Genomic DNA, 18,442 nt, shown 5'->3' with positions numbered 1-18,442 from the left:
GTGGAACAATATGCACCATTCTAAAAACTTACTCATGGATGCAGTTATGTTGACTTTGTGAGCGTGAGTTGATTAGCTCTGAGAGATGAAATTATATTACGTTGTTAAACCTTTCCAGCGTATTGATACTTCTTCAATAATGTTGGTTTAATCCGTCATTTATTTTGCCATGGTCATGATAGTTCTGTGTAAATAGTTTATTAATACTAGTGTTGCGTATGCAATTGTCATGTTTTACGATGTATGATTTATTTTAATGAGTTAACACATCATGAATAATGTTTCCCCCCCCTCCCCCCCACCCATTTCTGGCTTGCAATGGGTGTATGATATCGGCACGTGTCTTTGACAAGAATTTTCATCTTTGGTACTGATATTGTACATTAAAATAAAGGGGCAATATATCCATTATCAAAGATGAATTTTGTATCAAATATGTAAGTGTGTTACTTTTCTCCATGTAAGCAGGTGACTGAAGAAAGAATATCATCACTGAAAAGGTTTTAAGTGATTAAATGTAACATGTATGGTGACATTTTAATTGTTGCATACACAGTGCCATCAGTAATCAGATATTCATACATCTGGGGTTTAGTGTTGTTTCTTGAGTCAGTATAATGTAATACAATGCTTGAACCAGATCAGGACCTGAAGAGTTGCTGTTGTTCATTGATCCATCGTTTTCCTAAAACAAACCTGTTTTCATGAAACTTCATCAGACTTATCCCAGGCAGCAGTGTCCATAGGTCCAAGGGTGCTCTTTGTTATTGCTTGCAGCTATTCTAGTGAAATGTCCGATTCTGTTGTGCTGCTGCAAATTTCTTTTCATTTTTTCCTAAGCTGTGAATTTCCTTCAGTCCATCCTAATTGTAACTCTTAGATTTCCTTTACATTGTTATTTTGCAATCGATTAATTGTGTCGGAGAATATTGAGCAGTTACATGCCTACAGTGTTAAGTGTGAATACTGCTCTGCTCCATTGTTCTTTAATCACTTCTCTGGTATTCCACATTTGCACTTTCGATGGTGAATAGGCAAATAATCTAAAGTAACAAGACAACTTTTGTTAGGGGAAATATAACTCTGTAAGTACCGTATGTATTAACATATAATATTTCAAGCAGACGCTTAACTTTTTGTCAAAAAATAATTTTATGAGTCTTGTGAATATGCTGGTAATAAGTGTCTGTTACACGATATTGTTTCTTCAATGACTTGGACCTAAGTCCTGAGATTACTTAACCTTTAAATTTTGATTTCACAGAAATGCTTAGTCTTACAGGTAAATGACAGTTGTGGGTGGTAGAGCAGGTGCATCTTCTTATTTAAAAATCAGTTTTATTTGGTTTTAGCTGTTTGATGTGGGTAACTTTACTTGTGAGTGGAACAGAGCAATGTTATCAATAGAATGGTGTTGATGCAGTTTTAATATGAATAACGATCATTTGTAAAATGTGGGAATAATTTATGTTGGTAATGTAAAAGCAATACCGGAATATTAATAGATAAGTTTGTTAAGGATGCTGTGCTAATTACAGTGCTGGAGCAACAAACAACAGTAATGCGACTGCTGAGTTCTTTAGCGGGCTGCTCTGGATCGACTCTGGCAATGCTCCTGGGTTCGGCAGGTGCATCTCCCGCCATGAATGCCTCATCAGGAGAACAAATTTCTGCAACTGCTTTTGGTGACCTAGAGCCTTTGTCTGTTGGGGATGCAGTCTTCCAGTTGCTGCTCATGCTTGCTCGAAAGGCAACAAAGCCGACGTTAATGTTGCAGACACTCTACGATTTCCTATCCTGTAAGTATACTTGGTTGAGTTTCTAGATCGCGTGCAGCAAGGCAGCTCTAAGCATTTGAATAACGTATGGTTTTGTGCTTCCATTATTGCTTTGCTTTTTATGGCAGTTAGCATATTTCATTAATGTTTGACATTATTTTGCATGTTGTCTCTGCTCTCACTTCCCTTCCTTATTGTTTTCAGCGTGCAATAGTAAGCCAAGTGTTGGGACTATTGGTGTTATGCAGCTCTCAGAACCCCTCCTGTGGTTCATTCTTCACGTGCTCGATTCAGAAGAAGCACTTAATGAATTCAATAATATGGGAGGAATTAAGGTATGATAAGAGTAATTATAATCTAGTAGTTGTAAAGGGAATGTCTTTCACAAATAGTTTCCACATTGAGGTATGTATTTGAATGAGCCTAGTTTTGAAGGTGTGTCTCACTTTCATTGTATGAATTTTAATTATATACAGTTAAGAAGTTTTGAGAGTCACAGTACAACATGCACAGAGATCAAGCTTGTATAGCATTTAAAAGTCCAGTTCATACAATGAATAGTCAGTTAGACTTTGCCTAGGTACTACATTGAATTTGTGAACTGACTATTTTCAGACAGAAGTCTGCATTCCAAGTAAGCATGATCCTGACACTTGTTTACACATTAGTTTTCACTGTAATGGTGACTTGAGGTACTATTGTTTGAGGCAATGCAAGTTTGGAGCTCAGATAGTTTTCTCAATTTTTCATTGTTCATTAATTTTATGCTACAGTTGTGTTAATGTGTCATTACTTGTATGTGTGAAGATAGAAATGTGTGAAACAGGTGTTAAGTGTGTTAATTTTGGTCAGGATGCAATTACCGAAGATTTGTTCATAGATTTTAAGTTCAGCTTTTTTAAAAATTGTGTCATAGTTATGTTGATATTCTTGAAATTTTCTGCAGGTAATATGTGAAAATTTGGTCAAAAGCAATCAGGCTTTAATAAACTCTCATCCAAGTATGGTATCAGTGGTTATGCAACATTTCAGTCATATTCCATCAGCAAGTACAAGTACTGGCAAAAAACTGTCAAATCCTATTGAAACCTACGAAGGCTTACTCAACTTTGCTCCTTTAGGTAAGTCAAAACTGATTTTATTATACGTATTGACATTACTTTAAATGATTTGTGAGCTAATTCAAGGTGTTATCGATGTTAAGGGAGCATTCTATAAAAATTCTTGTTATGTGGGAGTGCTTTTTCTTTTACAGGTAACATCAGTGCTAGTAATTTAACGGCACAGCCAGCTGATGTGCTGATCCAATCGGCACCACCTCACCGACGTGCTCGGACACCTGCGTGGTCGTATCACTTTTACCCCGAAGAAAGCTGGGTGGAGCTTACTCTCACATTACCGTGTGCTGTTCTGTTAAAGGAGGTACAGCTGCAGCCCCATTTGACATCACTTGCTAGTAAGTCTGCTACTTCGTTACTGTCCAAATTTTATTTTGTACAATATCTAGTAATGTAATTTAGACACTAAAGAACTGAAATACACAGTGTTTTTACACATTATTGTATTTCCACAAGGACCAGCTGCTGGCTTTTTAGGCCACCCTCAAGCAACTTAAGGCTAAAAAGCTAAAAGCTAGTTCACAATAAACTATACTATAAATGCTCGCCCGCTGTGCGGTCTAATGCACGGCTTTCCGGGCTGGGAAGGAGCGCCTGGTCCCCGGCACGAATTTGCCCGGCAGACTTGTGTCGAGGTCTGGTGAGCTGGCCAGTCTTTGGATGGTTTATACGTGGTTTTCCATCTGCCTCAGCGAATGCAGGCTGGTTCTCCTTATTCTGCCTCAGCTAGATTATATCAGCGATTGCTGCCCAAATGAGTTCTCCACGTACGCGTACACCACCATTACTCTACCACACTGGTCTGGTGTGAGATGTTTTCTGAGGTGGTCCACCAAGAGCCGAGCTGCACAATAACCCTGAAAGAGTGGTTCAGTGTGGGGCGGCGGAAGGATGAAGTGGACTGCTGTAGTCATTGTGGAGTTGTGGACCACTACGGCTGCGGCGGGGATGGAGCCTCTCCATCGTTTCTAGACCCCTGGTTAACATACAGTACAATACTATTTGTAGAATACTGATACTGTGTGCTTCCATTTTTAACATGTCTATGTTCCTCCAAGTACTGACAGAATATTCGGTAAATGTAATGTAAGTTCTTCGGCATAACCATCCTGAGCAATATAAAATTTCGCATGAATGAGTATTATAAAGGCACAGTTTGACACCAGAATTGCATAGATTTTGGGGATATCAGCTCCTCTATGAAGGAAGTAGTATTAAAGCTTCCAGGAGCAGACAACCCAAAGCAAATGAAATAAATCGCTTCCTTCCATATGCAACTTCAATTTTGGCGATTACATAAGGAAAGTGGATCCAGCCTTCGGTGGAGATGTTTTGATAGTTGTCCTTCCTTTGAATCACTTGCTAATGGAATAGTGAGGAAATAAGACAAGTGGTACTTTAACATAAATAATTTCTAGAACAAGCTGCATCATGGCTGTGGTGTACAGATAAAGTTGTAGTGTAAAAATAGCTGCAGCATTGTGTATTCAGCTGTCATCATGTAGCCGTACACACACTGTGTGTGCACGTTCAGTCTTGTTTGTATGCCTACCAATGTCTCAGCACTTCTACTATTTGGCAAATTGTTACTTTTACTCCAGAATTATTTACATAATTCACTGTGTCTTAGAGTAATGCTGGTCTGTTAGAGTTTGTAAGAGGAAAAATAAACTGAAGTGAACTATAGTGGGTTACTTTTGTCAGTGGGATGGTGTCACAATGTGTCCAGTCATTTCTGTTAAGATATGTGCAAGAAAGGTGTTGTGAAACATTTGGATTGCTGTTTGCTAATGCAGTAACCATGCTATAGTGGGTTACTTTTGTCAGTGGGATTGTGTCACAACGTGTCCAGTCATTTCTGTTAAGATATGTGCAAGAAAGGTGTGAAACATTTGGATTGCTGTTTGTTAATTCAGTAACCATGCTTCACAGAAATCTGTAAGAAGATAATGCTGCCCCTCCCTTCCCCTCCCCTCCCCTCCCACTATATACATATTGCACAGGCTGTCTTGATCAAATGATGTGTGCGAAAGCATATAGGCACTTCAATTTTAGTTGTAGATTTTTTTGAATAGAATGAGAATAAGAATAGTGTAACCCCCTGTCCCCGTACCTTTCACCCAACATTTTCCTTTTCCTCCATCCTGTCTCCCCTCCCAATTCACGTCCCCACTTTGCCTTCAGCATGTGCCGCTTCCCACCGACAATTGCAATGGTGCCAGACCATATATCTGCCGCCCTTCCCTCCCGTATTTGTTGCTGGCATACTGACCAACTCCCTCTGGGCCGCTAGCCACCCACACCCAGTTACCCATTCGCTGCCTCCTCCTGTCTCTCCTTCTACCCACCTTACCTGAGACTACTGCCACCACAACCAGTCCACCTGCCGAAAAATAGCATTGGCATTGTTAGTCTAGCCAGCACCATATAAGGGCATAGATGCATCCGTATGTGTGTGTGTGCGTGTTCAGCACAACTCCAATAGCTAGCTTCTTCGTTTGTGTGTGTCTATTGACAACTCAACAGTTCTGCTTTTTGATGAGTGGTCCTCTTTAAACCAAATGAATTAGCAGATAATTTATGTCAAACGTGCTTTCTCTCTTAAAATTTCAAAAGGAGAAAAAAGAAAAGTGATTGTGTGGGGGTAGTCGAGTAGTTACTGTATTTGTTATATTGAGTTTTTGATTCTTATATTGATTTTGTGCTATACAGTTTGACAGACCACTAATGAAACTTTTATTAACAGCTTACGTAATGTTAAAATTTTCTTATCCAGTTTTGTTGTTTTGCACTTGATAATGTTGCAGCAGCTCATAACTTAATATTATTTATACTTGGTGTAAATGTTCTAATAGTATGCACATGGATGTGTTCTCTGTTTATTGTCTTATATCCCCTTTAATCTTTTGAGCTCACTTACTGAAGGTTAATATCAAGAAACATAATTGTTATTGTGTAAGTTATAATACACATCATCTTATAATGTTAATGGTTATTTTCTCAGCGTGCCCTTCAGCAGTAGCAGTGGAAGTATGCCGCGATTGCAGTGTTGGTCTAGTGCCTGTGTGTCCCCCAGTTCCCACCAGCGGGCTCACATTTATACGACTTCATCTGCCACAGCCAGAAATTGTCACCAGTGTGCTGCTTCGACTTTATAAACCTCACGATTCTTCAAACATCGGACTCTCACAAATTCGCTTGCTTGGTTCAACTACTTTTGGGGAAACTGCTTTCCGTACAGTGAACATGGATGTGCCTGATGAGGAGCAACTCACAAAATCAAGGTACTTGAGCCTTCTCTATCTCTTTGCTGCATCCATCTAAGGAATATAATCCAGTATGAATTTTTTTTATCTTCCAATAATATTCCTTCACTTCACTATATCTTCCTCCCTTTCCTCCCTCCTCAATGCCATCCCCCCATACCCCCACCCACCACCTCCGCACTTTCTTTGGATCATGTCAGACTTTGTTATTTTAGTCATCTTGTGTTAAGAACATAATTTTTATACATTCATTGTGAAAACATTTGTGTCTGCTGCTACTTCTTCTTTTGCGTTGCATAACCTTGGCAAGTTTTAACTTTTCATGTCAAGTTTGTTATTAGTTTCGTACAATAAGAATACTTAAACACTTTTAGGGGAAGAATTCAAAGAAAGAAGACAAAGTAATAGTTGTACCAGAAAATTTATATGACAGCAGAATAGTGGATTGGTATTTTTCTGATGTCAGTGCTGTTGCTGTACTGGTAAAAACTCAAAATGAGAGAAAATAATAATATTGCTTTATTGTAGTAAAAAGGGAAGCTGCATGCAAGTGATAAACAAGAATAATATTTTCAAGGTATTGTTTGAATTAGGAGTCTCAAGGGAAACAAAAAAGTTTCTCAGTACATCAGGATCTAAACTGGGATGCTCGCCGAAGAGTGACTCAGGCATTCTATATTGATCATCTTTGATTTTGGTAAAATGTGTACAAAATATATCTAAGCGACTTGCATCAACTTACACCGAGTTGCAGCTCCGTGTATAACTTGATGTATGTACTAGGGCCAGTTTCATGAGGGTTACTTTCTTAGGTAAGGGAACAGTGCAAATAAATCCTAAAATTTGGCAAGATGTTGTTCCTGATGTAATAGAGGTGAGGTTCTGTAAGGTGCATCTTGACACTACTTTTGATGAATAAAACAAATTTCCTCACAACAACTTTTCCTCATGTTTTAGCAGTGAATAGGCAGTTAGTACGAGACACTAAAACCATTATCATTTTCAGAACTTTGTCTGTCTGCCTGTCAGGAAGTTAGTGAATCATGAACTTACCTACAAATGTATTCACTATGATGTGCTTTCCCAAAACTATCAAATGCACCATTGTTACCCTGTACAATATACTTTCAATTATCCACTGCCTATTTCTCCCACCTCTCTCCCCTTTCTCCCCCTCCCCCCTGCTGAAAATTTTCCATCAACCTGGGAGTAGTTACGACCGAGCGATAATCACACATTGCAACACAACTGTAGAAAGCAATGTGCTCCTCAAACACTGCAAGAGATGTATTGTATTTTATTTCTAAGTAGTGTAAGGTAATGTGAGATTGGATTTTACTCTATTCATAGTAAGTACCAAATTTTCACATATGCTGTGATGTTAAATTAGAATCTATTATAAATATTAGTTACTGATTTTAATTGTGATATTGAAATTAATTTATATTTTTGGACAATCCAAATGCATTTCTGTGTGCTTTAATTACGGATTATGCATGAAATTTGATCATCCGTGATTTTCATGTCCCCAATTGCTGTGGATAATCAAGAGTTTACTGTATTTGAAATAGTGTCTTAAAATTTACATCTTATTTTTATAGCTATTACGACAACCAAAAAGACACTTTAAAGGATACCAGATACACCTATTTTTGATTGTATATCGTTTTAGATAAGGTGCAAAAATTTGACTTTTTGTTGGTTTTATCAGTAGATTTAACACTTTCACTGCTACAGGTGAGCTCTTTGTGTTCTGTGCTGAGGCTGCTCTTGTTATGGCTGTAGTGCTTGCCAAATGCTAGTGCCTGTGCTGAGAGACAGCATTCCGGCTAATTTGAAATATTGACTTTTGAAAACTGTTCACTCGATACGGAACTCAATTTCTCTTTGTTATGCCCATACTTACTGGGTTGCATCACATTAAATAAAGCATTGCACGAAATTTTAAATAGTTCACAGAGGTAAAAAAGCATTGCATAAATTTTGCTTATGGTTGATTTTAGCTCATATACAGGGTGATTCAAAAAGAATACCACAACTTTAAAAATGTGTATTTAATGAAAGAAACATAATATAACCTTCTGTTATACATCATTACAAAGAGTATTTAAAAAGGTTTTTTTTCACTCAAAAACAAGTTCAGAGATGTTCAATATGGCCCCCTCCAGACACTCGAGCAATATCAACCTGATACTCCCAACTCGTTCCACACTCTCTGTAGCATATCAGGCGTAACAGTTTGGATAGCTGCTGTTATTTCTCGTTTCAAATCATCAATGGTGGCTGGGAGAGGTGGCTGAAACACCATATCCTTAACATACCCCCATAAGAAAAAATCGCAGGGGGTAAGATCAGGGCTTCTTGGAGGCCAGTGATGAAGTGCTCTGTCACGGGCTGCCTGGCGGCCGATCCATCGCCTCTGGTAGTTGACGTTCTGGTTTCATAACTAACCTTTTTCGTAGGACTCTCCATACAGTTGATTGTGGAATTTGCAGCTCTCTGCTAGCTCTGCGAGTCGATTTTCCTGGGCTGCGAACAAATGCTTGCTGGATGCGTGCTACATTTTCATCACTCGTTCTCGGCCGTCCAGAACTTTTCCCTTTGCACAAACACCCATTTTCTGTAAACTGTTTATACCAACGTTTAATACACCACCTATCAGGAGGTTTAACACCATACTTCGTTCGAAATGCACGCTGAACAACTGTCGTCGATTCACTTCTGCCGTACTCAATAACACAAAAAGCTTTCTGTTGAGCGGTCGCCATCTTAGCATCAACTGACGCTGACGCCTAGTCAACAGCGACTCAAGCGAACAAATGTACAACTAAATGAAACTTTATAGCTCCCTTAATTCGCCGACAGATAGTGCTTAGCTCTGCCTTTTGTCGTTACAGAGTTTTAAATTCCTAAAGTTGTGGTATTCTTTTTGAATCACCCTGTATTTCAGTGAATGAAATGTAAATAAGATACAGAAATTTTAGTTAAAACTGAAAGCAGAACAATGTCTCATTTTGTTCTTGAGTTCTTGAGTTGTTTATCTAAAGGACAGTTGTGCATGATGCATATCATGAAATATGTGGTCTTAACAATCATCATAGCTCATAAACGATCCAAGATATTCAAACGAGGTTTTCTGCAAATGGTAGCACGCAATGAGACACATATGTTGTATGATAAATACTCGAAAGATTTATATTCACTGATATATGGAAGTAACTTGTCCATAGTTGTGAGAGATCGCAGCTCAGGCTGCATTCAGACGTCCGTAGCATTGTAGAAGAATCAAAGTGGTGTGCATATACACGTCCACAACACTTGGGGGATGATGTAGTAGGTCGTATATACATGCCAACAGCAGTGAAAAGGTTAAATACAGTTGTTTATTTAGAGATCAATAAAATTTCTGTTCTTAGTCTCCTTTAAAAACCCGTTTGAATTATTATTGCCTTACATAGCTTCAGTGAAGTATTGAATTATACTGAACAGTAACTGTAGAATTTCGAGAGAGGTTACTAGACTGCATTGTAGTGACCTGAAACTTGTTGTAGTCATGTCAGCTGTGTATTTGTGATAGTGATGTCAACAAAGGGCCATTAAATCCTTGCAGCTTTCGAAGTATTGACGATTGTGTATGATTTTTTTTTTCAATGTCCATAAATACCTAAAAGCTGCAAAACAATATTCCTTAGAACAAGACCAGCTTAATCAGTTAGCTGGTTTATGCTTCGATGAAGCTGCACAGATTTGTGTTCATTGTGAGGTACTGCTCTTACACAAACATAAAGATTTAGATAGTTATGTTGTAATAATAGAACACAAATATGTGTTTACTAAATCAATTTGGAAATGTCTGATCCTCTAAAATATGTGACAGTCTGATTAGACCAATACCTGTGCAAATAATGCAGAAAAGACTTTTTCTAAAAGAAAGCTTCACAGATGTTAAAACCCCTTTGTTTTGCTAAGCCATTTGTCCAGAACCCACAATATCCTTTCTTCCAGGAATACTCACCCTGCAAGATATTCAGAAGAACTGCTGTGAAGATAACTGAAGAACTACTAATGGGGAAGTAAGGCTGTGAGGGCGGTTTGTGAGCCCTGCCTAGATAGCGGGGTCAGTAGAGCACCTTGCAGTAGGCAAAAGATTCCAGGCATGTGTCCTGGTCTGGCACACAGTTTTAATTTTCCAGGTAGTTTCAAATCTGCACACATTTCCGCTATGAAATGAAAATTCCTTCTGCACAGATGTTAATTTCATCATAATGAAATGCAGCTGATGGAACCAAAGTTTTTGGAGATCTGTTTATAATCTTAAGGCTGTTGGATTATCGCCATTGAAATTTCAGTGATTTGATTCAGTAGGTTAAAAAAAAAAAGGGGGGGGGGGGGGGCACCTTTACACGGCGAAAGATGCGTAAGGTTGAAGATGATATATTACAAAGGAAATTGCAACAGTTGCAGATTTGATCCTGGTGAAATGGAGAAACCTAAAGTAGAATTACTCAGAGCTGGTACTTTAAAAAGACCAAGGGAGAATTTTCTGTTTAAATAAAGTGACAAAAGCAACAAAGAATTGAAGGGGAAAAAAGGAATCTTGGCATATGCGATAAGCAAGCATGGAAAGAAGCTTCCGAAAAAAGTAAGGTAAAAACCTATAGAATTTTTTGTAGATTTAATACATTAGTACTATAGTCAAATCGATCCAGGCAAAAAAGGACTGTTAATTCAAAGAAGTGCAAAAAAACTGAGATGCAGATGTACCTTTACTGTGTAAAGTGAAAGAAATGTTTGCCGATTATCGAACTGAAATGGACGTGGACTTAGATTTCCAACAATTTGTGAATTATGTCCAAAGTGGTGTTACTGTATTTGCAGGAGATTCACACAAAGCTTCTGTGTGACAATATATAAGAATGAAAAACTAAAGTTGACACACAGCCCAGTAAATGAAGATTAAATGATGTTGCTTAAAAACTCATCTGTAGTTTGTAATAAGAAAGCTATAAATCAGTCACAGATAGAAAGTCCAGAACAGATGATCTGAAAAAACCTGTAAGATGCGTTTGAACTAGAAAAGAGTGACCTTCAAGTACAATCAATTTTAGCAGTGGATTTGCACTGATTAGACACTGGAAAAAATTATTGAAGAACTAGTAACAAAATTGTGACTTTTTTAACCATAGCAGGTCTCAAACTGGCCACCTTGATTACATTGATTGACTTTGCTGGTAGTTACTGCTTGATCGTTAAAGATGTGGTTAAAGGATCTTCTTGGAAGAAATGTGAAGAACCACTTAACCCATTTTTATTTACTACAAATATAATGGAAGATTAAAAAGTATCAGCTGCATCATAATCTGTGATAACCAACAGTATGATACGGATGCAGTGTACATGCTTTGGATGACCTGATAAAGTTACTCAAATGCACTTATACCCAAATAGAGCCTATTCACTATTTTAATGATATATCTGCTAACCATACAAAAATTTTAAGAGCTTTCACAATTGTTTCTATCATAGAAGAGATTTTAATGTCAGTGCAGAATGGAACTTTCGAGAAAAAAACCGTGGCAAGTCATCTTGATGTCTAATTGGAAGTAGAGTTGAACATTAAGAAGCACAAAGTAACATTCAAAGTCTGATAAAAAAATGTTTACTTTATTATTGCAAAGAAAATTTACAGCTAATGGATATTTCTTTTTATCAGGAAAGAAAGACATTTCGAGAAGAGGGAGGAGGAGGAGGAGGAGATTAGTGTTTAATGTCCCGTCGACAACGAGGTCATTAGAGACGGAGCGCAAGCTCGGGTTAGGTAAGGACAGGGAAGGAAATCGACCGTACCCTTTCAAAGGAACCATCCCGGCATTTGCCTGAAAGGATTTAGGGAAATCACGGAAAACCGAAATCAGGATGGCCGGAGACGGGATTGAACCGTCGTCCTCCCGAATGCGCATTTCGAGAAATAGACGAACTGATTGCAAAGCCTGACTCCTTTAGAATGTATGAGGAAGTAAGGCAGGCAGCAAGTATTTACAACAGGAAAAGCAGAGGAAGTAGGCTCTTCATAAACAAAGATGGCAACTTCCTACTGTGTTAGGCAAAGGAACAGATTGAAAACCAATTCAGTGACAACAGAGTTATCATGGTGCCTGTGAGAGTGACGATATGGTTATCGCAAGAGCAGAAGTAGAGCGTGCCGTAACAATATTGATAATGGGAAGGATTAAGGGTCTGACAAAATGGATAAGCTGTTCAAGGATGAACTCTCTCTTTCCATACCAATTGGTTGATTCAATAGTATCTTTTGAAGCAGAATTATACCATGTGACCAGTCCATTTCCCAAAAAGCCCAATGCAGAATGTGACCGTGACTCCAGAATGATGAGCTTAGTGAGTAATGCGCTCAAGTTATTCCTTGAAACACAGCAATTCAAAATATACCATACATGTGAGGAGAGCACTGGAATACTCTCAGTTTGTAGTCAAAAGTGGATTCAGGACTCAGGAGATATTGCTCAGTTATCAAGTATTGATTCAGCAATGTCATCATGTTTATGTTGATGTGTATGCTTGTTTTTAACAGTCATAAGCTGTTAATACTGTTCAACATGGCAAAACAGACGGATATCTTAGACAAACTGGGGCCGGATGGTTGTTACATCCGATTGATTGGAAATCTATACTAGAACCAAAATACTGGTATCCATGTCAATGGTCAACTGTCAGAATAATAATAATAATTATAAAAGGAGTTTGCCAGAACTGCTTAATCTCCCCATTACATTTCAATATATATTCTGAAAACATTCAATATATATTCTGAAAAGAGGTGGCAGGTTTATTATCAATTGGTGCTGGGACAGGTAGTTTTCCATAACCGCAAGACCAAGGGCATGGGAGATGGTGGTGTGCAAGAGTGTCGCATGTCCAGTGGTCAATGAGGAGTCTGGTGGTAATGAAACAGGAACTGTGGAGAGGCAGTGAAAGAAATAATCAGTGCCTTGAATTTAGGGTGGAAGGTTACAGATAATAGTTTGGAAGTGTTGGTCCACAGAGGCAGAGGTCTGTTCTGTGGGAGACCACAGAATGGACAATACATGGCTCTCTATTGATATTGTTACTCCTCTATCTCATTCAGAATCACTGATGCTTTTCTTTTCTCATACTTAATAACAAGGTTTCTTTTCCCATACTTTTTTACTAGTTGCTCTTGGCAAAATCTCCCCCTCCTCCTCCTCCTCGTTCTTCTTCTTTTGCCCTCTTGCTTGTCAGCTGTTAATACTATAATGCCTGTCTTACATTTGATAATTGTTGTCCCAATTTGATAATTATTTACTGTTTAAAAGTCAGTTCTTGTCCCATCATACACTTCACACTCATGTTGTTTACCTCAAATTTCTGTTAACCTATAGCTCTTATTGATTTGTAATATCAGCAATATAAGGGAAATATAGATTGCTACTTACCGGAAAGACGACACGTCAAGTTGCAAACAGGGACAATGAAAAGACTCTTTCACATTAGCTTTCAGTCAAAGCTTTCATCAGAAAAGAAAGCATGCACACACACACACACACACACACACACACACACACACATTCATTCATACAGCTGTATTTGTCTGAGACTGCACTTTTTTCTTTTCATTAATTCACACAAAATTACTTTAGGATTCATAGTTTGGAAGGACACATGGGGGACAAGTTGCCACTACTTGCATAAGACACAGGAATATTATTATGCTTCATTCGACTCATTAAAACTCATAAAGCATTCAGTGTGTAGGTATGGAACTGGGACTAATGTTTTCTGTGAGTCTTGCACTGTGTTTTCATTTCAGTTTTCTGTAGAGAAACATATTTTTAATGTGATTTACAGGGAGCTAACAAAAATCCATTTCATGATGACAAATTTTTGACAAGTGACAAACTTTCTTACTATTGAGGTTAGGTGTATATATTACAGAAACAGAATCTGAAGATTAAATAATATTTTCATATGCCTTAAACTGGAACTGTCAGAGGCCTCAAATATGAGATAATTTGAATTTAATGTGACACATAATGGTCCACTCATGCTAAACTGTCACATGCTGTGTTTCATTATAGGGATACATCACACTCTGTTGTTCTCGTTTCTAATATGTCATGTGGTTATATCTTCTCTCTCCACCAACAGCATAAGGCTATAGAAATGTCCATATTGAGAAACCAAGTTGTACTGAACAGTAAATGACAATCTGAGACTGCCTTGAAAGACACCTGCTTCCTTAAGGTTTATAACTTACAGAGTGGTGAATTTTCCTACCTGTGGTACAATCATAAAATGTCATGTATCGCACCATCAGCACAGCAAATGGATCTACTTAGAAAATTTGTGTATTGATAGGGTGTTTTCCCTCAAAGTTTCCAGTTTCAGATATTTTCTAGCTTCCTCATTGTTGTAAAGTATTTCCTTACCAATCTTGACTACATTGTTTTTGTTTATGTTCATATCTGCAGCAGCTATTTTTGCTCACTTTGTTAATAGACTTCCACACACAAAGTATTTCTCTCCACTGACCTAAAACGCTCCTCCCACCAAGAGAACAATCTCATACATTTCCATTTGTAACAATAAACTTGCTTTTGTCAGTGTTTAGTATGATATACAAAAAACAGTAACAATAGAAAGTAGTAACCACTGCTACCTTAAGAAGTAAAAAACTAAATCACAGTGTGCAGCAGAGAACCATACAGGATAATAAGTTGTGTAAAGCCTAGTGCAAGTGGGAAATGTTTTAATGATGATTATGAGGATTTGGCAAACACTGTTGTTTGCTGGAGCTCCAGGTCTCATGAGGTTCACTGAGTGTGTGCTGTGCCACCCATGTGAGCCTCACCCAATACTTTTTATTCAACTTTGAAGGCTAAAATAATTTTGAACTGAGTATGAATGTCATGATGATGATAATACGGTTAAAACTGTAACCCACAATGCTGCTTCTGCTACATTATGAAAAGAATAGGTTGCTACTCACTATATAGTGAAATTCCAGCACTACACAGCCTTATATTCCTCCAATGCATCCACAGTCCTTTTACTTCCCTCCTTTTCCACCCTGCCCGCCCTGCACCCTCTGCCTCACCTCCTGACTGCACCTAACTGCCATAGCTTTTTCCACTTCATCCCGGTATGCTTCCAAAAGAAGCTGTTTACTGCCCCCTGCGGGTTCGGGGGTTAGAATAGGCCCGCGGTATTCCTGCCTGTCGTAAGAGGCGACTAAAAGGAGTCCATCCCCCTCACGGGGGTAGTTAGCGCCTGCGTCCGGAGACGGACGGTTTCACGACCTATAATCGTGGTCTTTTTGGTTTTAAACTTCTCGTTTCTTCCTTCCTTTTGTTGGTCCCTTTCTTTGCTCTTCTCCACCTCACTGTCTTCCTTACTCTTTCCCTTGACTTCTCCTTGCCTTCTCATTGCCTTTTTCTCCTTGCCTTCTCATTGCCTTTTTCTCCTTGCCTTCTCATTGCCTTTTTCTCCTTGCCTTCTCATTGCCTTTTTCTCCTTGCCTTCTCATTGCCTTTTTCTCCTTGCCTTCTCATTGCCTTTTTCTCCTTGTCTTCTCATTGCCTTTTTCTCCTTGCCTTCTCATTGCCTTTTTCTCCTTGCCTTCTCATTGCCTTTTTCTCCTTGCCTTCTCATTGCCTTTTTCTCCTTGCCTTCTCATTGCCTTTTTCTCCTTGCCTTCTCATTGCCTTTTTCTCCTTGCCTTTTCATTGCCTTTTTCTCCTTGCCTTCTCATTGCCTTTTTCTCCTTGCCTTCTCATTGCCTTCTTCTCCTTGCCTTCTCTGGTCTCCGCCTCGGCGTTTGAGACAGTCTGTCCTCTTTCTCCCTCTCTCTCTTCTTTTTCCTCTTCTTCCTTCCTCCCTGTGCGTGTCTGAAGGCCGACCCACGCGTTCGCACGCGTAGCCGGTGACGGGGTAACGCGTAAGTCCCCGCCCTGGGTAGACATGTAAGGCACGCGCGTACCCCCTGGTAAAGGCCAGGCCCGGGGAGGGGTGATTGCCTGAGCTGATACCTTCTGACCATGCCGATTGGTCCCTCCGTCTGTTTCTCGGGAGGTGTGACCTGAGGTGTAAACATTCACCTAAGGCGGGAGTGCCCTCTGAGAGGGTCCCCACAAGGAAGGAGCGCGCCATCGGAGACGCTGGCAATCATGGGGGATTCCTCCGCAATAGATTCTACTCCATCGCTTTCGACCTCGACCCAAAAACGGAAACGTGACCAGTCAACAGTGACAAAAGTACTACCGCCTGCCCCACAGTTCCTCGTAGTTTCTCGCACTGAGGACGGAAAGGATTTTTCCTCTGTCAACCCTTTTGTTATTCAGAAGGGCGTTGATGCCATAGCCGGATCTGTCAAATCTTGTACCAGGTTGCGTAACGGCACCTTATTACTAGAAACTGAGAATGCATTTCAGGCACAAAAACTGCTTCGGGCCACCCTCCTGTACACGTTCCCTGTCCGGGTGGAGGCCCACCGAACTTTGAATTCGTCTCGTGGTGTCGTGTATACTAGCTCCCTCGACGGATTGACTGACGAGGAGCTTCAATCTTTCCTCGCTGAGCAGGGCGTGACGGCTGTCCATCGGGTCATGAAAAAGGTCAACAACGACCTTGTACCGACCCGGACACTTTTCTTGACCTTCGATAGTGTTAAGCTGCCATCGCGCATCAAGGCGGGCTACGAGGTTATTTCTGTTCGCCCCTATGTCCCGACACCTACGCGCTGCTACCAGTGTCAGCGTTTCAATCACACTCGACAGTCTTGTTCCAATGCGGCTAAATGTGTCACTTGTGGCAGGGATGCCCATGAGGGTGACTGTCCACCTCCGTCTCCTCATTGTGTGAACTGTCAGGGTGACCATGCCGCATCCTCCCGCGACTGTCCTGTCTATAAGGACGAACGTTGCATCCAAGAAATTCGTGTCAAAGAGAAAGTGTCCACCTCGGCTGCTCGCAAGCTATTGGCTAGTAGGAAGCCCACGCTGCTCCCAGCGGGGAAATATAGTACTGTCCTCGCCTCTCCTCGGACTACCCGGGAGGTCGCAACCCAGACATGCGATCTGACCTTCAGCACCACGGTCGTCCGTTCGGCCAGTGCTAAGATCGCGCGGTCGACGTCTCCTCTTCCTCCCATCACACCACAGACACCAGCCACTTCCTCAGCTTCTGCTAAGTCGAAGACACCGAAGTCAGATGCACGGTCCTTCAAGAAGGAACCATCCCGTGCAGACTTCCTCCGTCCTTCGACCGGTACTTCCACCAAACGTCCTTCCAAAAAGGCGCATAGGAAGCACAGTTCTCCTTCTCCGCCACGGCGCATCTCTTCTCCTGCGCCACCCAGCGGTTGCCGCCCCAGGCCGTCATCCGTTTCGCCTGGCCGCACCGCCGGTAGCCGTACATCTGGCCGTTCACCGGCGGAGGAAGCTCCCCCTCCCGGCCATCCTCCCGAGATGGCCGATGACCCTATAGACCCCATGGACGATGACTGTCCGCCTACTGATAGCGGCGGCAGTGCTCGCTCGAAGCCAGGCCCTAAGCGGCCTTCGAGGTGACCCCTTCTCTCATCTTCCTTTTCTTACGATGGCACTTATTCACTGGAATATTCGCAGCATTCGCTCCAACCGAGAGGACTTGAAGTTGCTGCTCCGCTTGCATCGTCCGCTCGTCGTAGCCCTCCAGGAAACGAAGCTACGCCCATGCGATCACATTGCCTTGGCACACTACACCTCTGTGCGTTTTGACCTACCCCCTATGGTAGGAATGCCAGCTCATGGAGGGGTTATGTTGCTGGTCCGGGATGATATTTACTACGATCCCATCACGTTGCACACCGGCCTGCAGGCAGTCGCCATCCGCATTACTCTCCCCACTTTTACGTTTTCCTTTTGTACCGTTTACACTCCCTCGTCATCTGCCGTTACCAGGGCAGACATGATGCAACTTATTGCTCAGCTACCTGCACCGTTTTTGTTAACTGGAGACTTCAATGCCCACCATCCCCTTTGGGGTTCTCCAGCCTCCTGCCCGAGGGGCTCCTTGTTAGCAGACCTTTTCAACCAGCTCAATCTTGTCTGCCTTAATACTGGCGCCCCTACTTTTCTTTCGGACACATCTCATACCTATTCCCATTTAGACCTCTCTATATGTACTCCCCAACTTGCACGCCGGTTTGAGTGGTATGCACTTGCTGATACATATTCGAGCGACCACTTCCCGTGTGTTATCCATC

At 40.7% G+C, this 18,442-nt stretch overlaps 1 protein-coding gene across 1 annotated transcript in view; it reads left to right on the top strand.

Moving 5' to 3' along the window:
• Positions 1 to 18,442, top strand: part of LOC126176519 (baculoviral IAP repeat-containing protein 6) — a 329,968-nt gene that overhangs the window by 194,151 nt on the left and 117,375 nt on the right. Inside the window, exons 39-43 of the mRNA XM_049924030.1 lie at positions 1,539 to 1,799; positions 1,983 to 2,113; positions 2,725 to 2,899; positions 3,034 to 3,234; positions 5,901 to 6,180. Coding sequence (XP_049779987.1) covers positions 1,539 to 1,799; positions 1,983 to 2,113; positions 2,725 to 2,899; positions 3,034 to 3,234; positions 5,901 to 6,180 — 1,048 coding nt within the window. The remainder of the gene's footprint in view (positions 1 to 1,538; positions 1,800 to 1,982; positions 2,114 to 2,724; positions 2,900 to 3,033; positions 3,235 to 5,900; positions 6,181 to 18,442) is intronic.

Source organism: Schistocerca cancellata, chromosome 1 (assembly GCF_023864275.1).
Source record: "Schistocerca cancellata isolate TAMUIC-IGC-003103 chromosome 1, iqSchCanc2.1, whole genome shotgun sequence".
In the NCBI taxonomy this organism is placed as follows: Eukaryota; Metazoa; Arthropoda; class Insecta; order Orthoptera; family Acrididae; genus Schistocerca; species Schistocerca cancellata.
The sequence above is the reverse complement of the archived record's forward strand: the minus strand, read 5'-3'. Positions and strand labels throughout refer to the sequence as shown.